General features: G+C 37.6%; 1 protein-coding gene across 9 annotated transcripts in view; it reads left to right on the forward strand.

Moving 5' to 3' along the window:
• The first annotated feature begins 2,615 nt into the window (after positions 1-2,615).
• LOC117426171 (TRAF3-interacting protein 1-like) overlaps positions 2,616-9,536 on the forward strand; it is a 44,396-nt gene continuing 37,475 nt past the window's right edge. For all 9 annotated transcript variants that reach the window (XM_034043520.3, XM_034043523.3, XM_059033453.1 and 6 more), the window contains exons 1-2: positions 2,616-2,972; positions 7,434-7,502. In XM_034043520.3, coding sequence (XP_033899411.1) covers positions 2,850-2,972; positions 7,434-7,502 — 192 coding nt within the window. In that variant the 5' untranslated portion in view covers positions 2,616-2,849. The remainder of the gene's footprint in view (positions 2,973-7,433; positions 7,503-9,536) is intronic.

Here is a 9,536-nt window from a genome sequence, read left to right on the forward strand (position 1 = left end):
AGAAACTTCTTGGTGAAAATGGTAATTGGACAGTACAGAAACAAATGAGAAAGCAACGGTGCTACGCGCCGAGTCAACACATCAACTAAAAGAATTTGTTTACGACTGTAAGTCGCCCTGGATAAGGGCGTCTGCTAAGAAATAAATAAATTAATAATAATAATAATAATAATAATAATAATAATAATAATAATAATAATAATAATAATAATAATAATAATTAAGAAGGTTCTAGTGAAAATGCCATATAGCAAAACTTATCAGAATAGTGCATTAAAACAACACGCAGAGCAGGCAGACCACCGGGAAGCTGTCACATTGGCACCTGTAGAAGCGTATCTGTTGAGGAAGGCTTAAAACAGCCAGATGACAAAATGGTTATGTTGTGCATTGTTTACGCCATGGCAAAAGCCGAAAACCCAGACTGTAAATGTCCAATGATGATGCAGGTGCAAAAAGCAAATGGCTGTCCTGCTCTTCAAACGGGTACTTATTATTATACACCCCACGAGGGCAATGAAAAAATGCAGGCCGCGATTGCAGAAATTGTTACAGAGCAAATCGTACAATAAGTGAATAATAGCTCGTACATTGGGGTAATTCTTGACAGAAGCTGTACATATAAAACAGAAGACACTTTTATTAATTGTTACATAAAAAAAGAGTGTACTCTGGCGTTTCGGACAGCTTTGCCATCATCAGAGAGTACAAGCAACTGAAGAAAAAATACCTTAAATACAAACAATTCAAACATCAATCAATTACAATTACATAATTACAAACATGGCAAATTTACAAAAATATGTGTACTCACCATGAAAGAGCGCGTATTTATATAAGCTCTGGGCGTTTATTTAGAAAGCACAGATATAATAATAATACTAATGATGATGATGATGATGATGATGATGAAGATGAACTCAATATAAAAGTAGCAATACGTATATAATAACTCAATATGACTACTTAAACTAATTAACCACAAATTATACACCAAGAGGGTACTGAAATTTGCTTGTTGCTTAAAAAAAACAATCATTAAATACATTTACGCTTTGGCATTTCTTTCTATTTGTTTCTATTTGTACTCCCCATATGACATTTTCCTATATAATTTTGACAGATTCTATAGAATACTTACTTCTGTGCTGCTTGTTCTATAGTACTTCAGTGGTGCTTGTTCAATAGTACTTCTGTGCTGCTTGTTCAATAGTACTTCTGTGCTGCTTGTTCAATAGTACTTCTGTGGTGCTTGTTCAATAGTACTTTTGTGGTGCTTGTTCAATAGTACTTCTGTGGTGCTTGTTCTATAGTTCTGTGTACTGTAATACTTTCCTAGTACTGCTTTATAATACCTTTGTAATGCTGGGCCTACTGCAGAAAGTACTGGTTCTGTGGCTGTTTTGTATTTCTTAAAATTAAGTATTGTATTTTGTATTCTTTATAAATGGTTGTTGTTTAATACTACACTATTCCTCTGAATTACTGCAGTAACCAAGCAGCTCAAGAACATGAACAAAATTAAGCAGAAAATCAGTTTTACAGTATATGTTTTACTCCACAAGAAATGTACTATTTTCAGTTATTTAATTCTATTGAATACCTAAATACAGACTATAACAAAATTACTTTGACAACCATTTTTCACTATTGTTACCTGAAAAAGACATCAGGCAGAATATTTTTTTTTATTAAATTTAACATATATACATTGTATTGTAATTTTTTTTTAAATTCACAACTCAGGGTGGACAGTTTGATTAACTTTCAATATTATTTACAGTCCCTTGCCTCTGCTGCCTCTGCACCACCTTTCTACAGTTGTTTAATTTTTGCCGCATTAAACTTTTTACTGAAACTTCTCTCTTGACAGGGAGGTCCTTTTTTACTGCATCTATAAAAATATAAAGGCAACCTATTAATGGATGCATGTCATACTGAAAATGAAATGCTAATTGAAAATGCATATTATTGAGCATAAACATTCAACAATGAAAAGACTACAATACTCCTACGTAATCTACAGTGATTTTATAAATGCTGTTTTAATGTCAAGTTAGAGTGCCTCCGTTTCTTAAGAACAATGGCATTCCAACATTTGGAATAGTTCTGACAATAACCTAGAATGAGGCAAGTGTCCTGCGCTATCAAAGAGTCACAGTAATTATAGCCCAGCCCTTATTTTGAATTGGCTGAAGTCACTACCACGACTCTATCGCTGCCATTACCCCCCTTCCCCACCCCATATCTAGTTATGCCCCGTCCACCTGAATACCCACAATACCTTCATGACATGAATGACATTCTATAATGTATTCATTCTGTGAAATCTACATCAGAAACCAGACCTTGTTGGTTTTACACAGTTGCTTTAGATTTACATCAATCTGCAGGCACATCAACGTCCTCTCTGCGACATCAATACAACATTGACACGATTATTATTATTATTATTATTTTAAATATTAATTATATTATTATTATTATTATTTATTTCTTAGCAGTCGCCCTTATAAAAACAAAGGGAGGGAGATCAGGATAAGGAAAAAGTGGTCCAACATTTTAACTAAAAAGAATATCTCCACTCTCCAACCAATAGAGGGAGCCATCAGGGAAGCTGTGTGTGTGGTGTGGTTGTTAGCTGTTGCTAAGACAGCAGACTTGCTTGACAACGGTGCGTCACTCGCGCAGTCGCAGCGACGAAGGACGATGCATTGTGGGATCGGAAGACACTGAAGTACTGAGAGCTCAGTGATTGCAGTAAATACTGAATTTATCTAGAGAGCGGTTTCTGTTTGACACAATTTATCAGACCCAAAATTTTGTGATCGTTATCCGGAGCCACTACCATGAACGGGTCTATAGCGAAGAAGACCCAGGAGACCCTAGGGAAAGTGATTAAGAAACCACCGCTTACAGAAAAACTGCTGAGCAAACCGCCGTTTCGATTCCTGCACGACATCTTCACAGAGGTAAGAATCAATTGTGACAGCGAAAAAGAAGAAGAAAAAAAAATGTTTGACGTAATCTCTTTCCTAAAAAAAATGGGGCCAGTGGAATTAAAATAGTACAACTTGGTTCTATAACGCAGGCAGCAGCTGACCAGACTCGATTTAAATAATAATAATAATAATAATAATAATAATAATAATAATACTAGATACGGGCACTAATATTTAGAAAATCAAATGTTAGTGTTAATAGATTATTTAAAGCCTTTAGATAAAATGAGCAACAGATTTAAACGTACACAGTTTACTGCAGTGAACGCCGTCAGTGATGTTGAATCTTGCCGGCGTCCCCTGGTTGCTAGGCATTCCTGTCTGCTCAGGTGCACACTAAATCATGAGGCCTCGCTGTTTTAGTTTTATAACAATGCAAAGCCACCCTAAATTGGGCATTTAGAATTAAGGCCACCACTTCTGATCTTATGTTTTATGAATTCTAACTACAAATGCAGGTAGTTTGCTTTAAGTATCCATTTTAATAATATATCTTTATTTCATAATCGCTGTTCCACTTTGCCTGCGCTGTCATGCAAAATGGTCGGTAGCTGTGGCGTTTTAAAGAGGAGCACCTTTTAATCTCAGAATTCCTTTACGATTTAAAACATAGTTTTAAGTGATTTGAGAAGTGTGCCACCTTTATGCCAATGTAAAAAATATAAATCTCTTATACGTTCCCTGTAAAGGTTGACACCATAACAAAAATACCATTTGAATCATAAAGGCATTCTGTTTTTCAGCAGTCACTCCCTATTGCTGCAAGTGGAGAGGAATAGTTGTTTTGCTCACATAGACTTTGTGGTTTTAAAGGGGAGGGATGTTTTGTCAGACAATACAGTCTTTGGGGAATGTAAACAAACAGTCTAAATACATTTGACAAATTGTAACCCTTTTGGTTGCATTCAATATTTATAACATTATATGAAAGACTGATTGTGTGTAGTGGCCCTGCAAAGTTACACATAGTGCATTAAGGTGTCTAATGAGGTCAGTTTAACTGTAAATATGTTTAAAGAAGTAGATCATTGTTTACAATTGAATTCAAATATATTGTTCTCTTTCTGGATGACTAGTTTAAAGTAGCTTTTGTTTTTACAGTCCTTCGTGTAAGACCAGATACAGTATTAATCCATATAGTTCCTGAATTAATTAATGAAAGACCAGGTATATTACTGATGAATCTCTTTATAAGTTTACCATAGTACTGTAAAAGCATAGCAAAGTGTAATATGGCATAGTTAAAACAAATATTGTGATGCATAGATAGGTATGGTAAGGGTATGGGGCAGCAGTGTAGAGTAGTGGTTAGGGCTCTGGACTCTTGACCGGAGGGTTGTGGGTTCAATCCCCAGTGGGGGAAACTGCTGTTGTACCCTTGAGCAAGGTACTTTACCTAGATTGCTCCAGTAAAAACCCAACTTTATAAATGGCTAATTGTATGTAAAAATAATGTGATATCTGTATAATGTGAAATAATGTATAATGTGACATCTTGTAACAATTGTAAGTCGCCCTGGATAAGGGCGTCTGCTAAGAAATAAATAATAATAATAAAATAATAATTTAAAAACATGGCAAACTATGCATAGTATACTGTTATTATTATTTATTTCTTAGCAGACGCCATTATCCAGGGCGACTTACAATCGTAAGCAAATACATTTCAAGTGTTACAGTACAAGTAATAATACAATAAGAGCAAGATAAATACAATGACTTTGGTTCAAGCAAGTACAAGTGTGACAAAATACAAATCAATAATACAGCAGATAACAGTGACAGTGATATTGGAAGGGTGATAGTGTCCCAGGGGAAAAACAGGAGTTCTACAGGTGCTGTCTGAAGAGGTGAGTCTTAAGGAGGCGCCGGAATGTGGTCAGGGACTGGGCGGTCCTGACATCTGTAGGAAGGTCATTCCACCACTGCAGAGCTAGGGTGGAGAAGGAGTGGGCTCTGGAGGCAGGGGAGCGTAGAGGAGGTAGAGCCAGTCTTCTAGTGCAGGCGGAGCGGAGAGGTCGAGTGGGGGTGTAGGGAGAGATGAGGGTCTGGAGGTAGCTGGGTGCAGTCTGGTCAAGGCATCTGTAGGCTAGTACAAGAGTCTTGAACTGGATGCGAGTGGTGATCGGTAGCCAGTGGAGTGAGCAGAGTAGTGGAGTTGCGTGGGAGAAGTGAGGCAGAGAGAACGCCAGGTGGGCAGCAGAGTTCTGGATGAGCTGGAGCGGACGGGTGGCGGACGCAGGGAGGCCAGCCAGGATGGAGTTGCAGTAGTCTAGGCGTGAGAGTACCAAGGCCTGGACCAGGAGCTGGGTGGCGTAGTTGGTGAACCATGGGGAAACCATGGGGAAAGCACAGGACAAATGCAAAATGGCTGTGCACATTTACAATGGTAAACTTTAATAAGGGTTGCTTCATAAGGAGTTTTTTTTTAATAAGTAGTTAATTTATTATCCACTGTGGGGGAATGAGTTTTACATCTAATGTAAGTCTTTCAGCACATGTTTTGAGGGTATCACAACATTGTCTATAAGTCACCATTACATTTTCACACATTGTAAAACTGATACAAATTTTGATGACGCAGTCATTCTTTAAAGCAAGTTACTGAGAGTATCAAAATCTGTTGTAGGCTATTTCATTTGTTGCACCAGTATAACCAGCTGAATATTGTATGTGTTTTCTCAGTGTCAGTATTTCATATGAAATGTCTCAGACTATTTAAGGAACAAATTCTGAAATTCTGAAATGTGCAGATGGGAACAAACTACAGCAGTCCAATTAGTTAGAGGTCGCGCTAGCTTTTCTTTTCATGCGTAAATGCACATGCCCAAAATTTTGCGTCCCATCCATCAAGGGATGTGCTTTTTTGTAAATTTTTATGAACGTTTAAACTCTATGTCATGTAGTAGTTTTAAAAAGGTCTGTCTGTATAGATATACATATAAACACTGACACGCTTTTTTCTTTGTTATATATATATATATATAACAGTAGACCGTTCGCATGACAACGAGACGGGATTCTAAGCACTGTTTGTTGCCTTCATCTACGTGTGTTTTAATATTTTTCTGCATTCCAATAACAGCAACAGCATCGTCGTGTCTTTTAAGCGAAGATTCTTGAAAAACTGTACATCCGTGCGTATGTTTTTTTTTTTGCCCAGCAGCTCATTCATACACAGTACATCTTGCCGTTTCGATAAGCCACGGTTACTTCATCTCCCATTCAAAATTATAAGAACGTATTTTTTGTTTGTGTTTTTGTGCATTACTACTGCTTGCAACTGCTTCAGTCACTGTAGTACTCGTAGTCAGAAGTAGATGGCTGAGATGTCACTTTTGCATTTGTTACTGCATTAGTAATAGAAAGAATAAAACCTATAACTTATTTATAGTTGGCTAGGTAAATCACATTCATGCAGTGGTTTGAGGGGCTCCTGAGTGGCGCATCCAGTAAAGGCGCTCCGCATGGAGTGCAGGATACGCCCTATATCCTGGAGATCGCGGGTTAGGAGCCAGGCAATGTCATTGCCGACCGTGACCGGGAGTTCCCAGAGGGCGGCACACAATTGGCCGAGCGCTGCCCGGGTAGTGAGGGCTTAGGTTGGCAGGGCAGTCCACGGTTCACCGCGCACCAGTGACTCCTTTGGCTGATAGGGCGCCTGCGGGTCTGCTGTGTAGCCATTCAGATCTGTGTTGTCCTCCGGCACTATAGGTCTGATGGCTTTGCTGTGGATCTGCAGTGCGAAGAAAGACAGCTAGGCAGGGACACGTTTTGGAGGACGCGTGTGTCAGCCACCATTCCCCGAGTCGCCGGAGGGTTGCAGCGGTACCCAGGATTAATAAAATACAATTGCCGATTACAAATTGGGGAGAAAACTGGGGTAAAGTCATTGGCAACGACTAAATTAAACAAACAAAAAGTAAATAAATAAATAATAAATAAAATGCAGCAGTTTGAGAGTGGATCTGGATTCTTCCTTAGTTATGACAAGTTTCAAGTGTTACAGAATCCCCCTCAGAGGAATTCTTTCCTGGCGAATGCTCCCAAGTAAATGTTGAGAACTGTATTCCCCAGTCTGTAGTATGTTTAAAAGTATAGACTACTGCGTTTCTTGTGTACACTGCAGGGTGTTCTGTAACGCTATATAGAGACACAGTGATATCATTAACAGGCTATGGAAATATTAGTAGATATATGAGAAAGACAGTCAGAGATAGGATACTTTAATTAAATAAAGCAGGGCTTGTGTCATGCTGCAAATAGAACACTGATGTAATATTAACACAGGAGAGCCTTTAGAGAAAGGTGGTACAAGCAGTGGTATAGTAGCTCCCCTAGACTGGTACCACAGTCAAGATGGGACAATATTTTTACATTTTCACTACAGTTTTAGTTCCTAATAAACCCTTTTTGTTTCACTTTATACAGGTAATAAGGACCACAGGGTTTATGAAGGGGCTGTATTCAGAATTGGAGATGAAATCTGAAAATGTTAAGGTAAGGTATTCTAAATATTATACTTTTGCAAGCATTGCTATCAATAAACATTGATTGTAATATATTCATGGTGAGATGAAAGGGACCAAAGCACCTTGATCCTTAACATGCTTTATTGCCAACTGTTACGTGTATTGTAAAATCGATACTCCGTCGTCTTGTCTGTGACAACATGTGTAAAGTACAGCAGTTATTGAATATTTAAAACGAAAGCTATCAAATGACAAACATGAGCTAGCATACCCCTTGCATTTTTTTCTGAGTGACTACAGGCTCACCTTGTAACGTGCCATGAAACAGGAGAAATTGCCAAACAATATCAAATGCTTAATAAATGTAATAATGAATGAATTCAGTCATCCTCAACTGTATTAAGATGTCCCAAGAGACAGCAACATGCACACTTGTAATTACAAAAAGAAAATACTGTAGGTTGGGTTAAATAATTAAGCAATAGAACCCGAAGAAGAGGGCTTTACCGTCTTGTATCAGAATATAAGTAGTCAGTATCGCTCAATACCCGCATGTTATTTTTAGATGCTTTCTTATGGCATTTCATTTGTATGACGAGGGAATCTTTTCTGAATGTTTGTTTAAAAAAAAAACCAAAATACAGGGTCATCAAATCTCAGCACTGCTAAAAAAAGATATATATAAGCCTGAATTTTAAAATATCAACAGTCCTATTTCTCTGGATATTGCTTGGAAGATATTGCTTTGGTTCCATCATTTTACAATCTCTACATTATTGCAGAGAAACAAAGCCCGACACAAAGGAAGCATCAACGAAATTAGATACGCTAGTGTACCTGTCTTGGCAAAATCTTAAAAGATCCGATGGCAAAACACTAACAAAGAAAGGGATGAAAGTGGCCATGGGCCAGCCACATTATATTATGTCTTTGTGCCAGAGTAATTTGTTTTGGACATGTTTTGTAATGGATATGAATACTGTAGCAGGCTTTTAATCAATTATCTCCCATCATTGTGAGACTTAAAAGGATTCCTGTAACAAAAGTCTCTTGATAAACTGTGGAAGCTTCAGTTTGTGCCTACATTGTAGAGTCAGCGCCTAGCAAGCTGAAATTTACAAAATGACCACACTAAAGATAAACAACTTGTGCTACAGTAGCTCGCACAAAACACCTTTTTAGATGCTTGTTACAATAAACTAGCAATTACAAGAATATTTTTTTTCGATGGACTTCTAAACAAGGCCTCAGTCTCAATGGGTAAATCTCCTGGTTAAATAAATACAAAGAAGTAATTCATTAGTTTAAGTACTGTACAGTATATGGTACTGTCTTGGCTATGCCTCAATGTGCAGTATAAAGAGTGATGTCATTGCATAATACAAGGCAAAAACATATTTATTATTAAGATACTGTAATATATATAAAACGTATCTATATTGTGTATCAGCCTACATCCTATAGGGGCAGAAATGAATCCTACCCAAGTCTGAACAATTACCCATGCCTACCCACTTTACTACCCGATCAAGTTGCTATTTAGAAATGTGACTGGAGGGGGAGGGGAGCTATCCATGTCCATTGAGAGGTGCATAATACATGAATCATTAACACATGTGAAAATTAGGCAGGAGTGATAATATGCCAATGGGCTACTTGGAAACGAGAAGACAACACTTGGCAATTAAAAGGAAAATAGAGCTCATGTCAGAGTGGCAAAACGTCAAAGGCATTCTTTGAAAAAGTAATCAACATAATACACTAACATTCATAAAAGCTTTTAAATAGGTTTCTTTGTCTTGAAATAAATTATGTTTTGTGTCAAACAGAATTTGGATATTTTTTTTATTGATGAGCATGTACTGTATTCACTGTTGTTTTGCAAAAGGACTGCGATCAAACAGTTGCATTTAATGAAAGACATATCACAAGACCGCATGCTAATTGAGAACCTTTGTGTTCATTTCCCAGTCCTGCTTTGTACTAGATGCTGCTTGCTATTAACCAGTAGATACAGTTATGAACTGGAAATCATTTAAATCCTGACCTTCCTGTAATAATA

Source organism: Acipenser ruthenus, chromosome 11, assembly GCF_902713425.1.
Source record: "Acipenser ruthenus chromosome 11, fAciRut3.2 maternal haplotype, whole genome shotgun sequence".
NCBI classification, from domain to species: Eukaryota; Metazoa; Chordata; class Actinopteri; order Acipenseriformes; family Acipenseridae; genus Acipenser; species Acipenser ruthenus.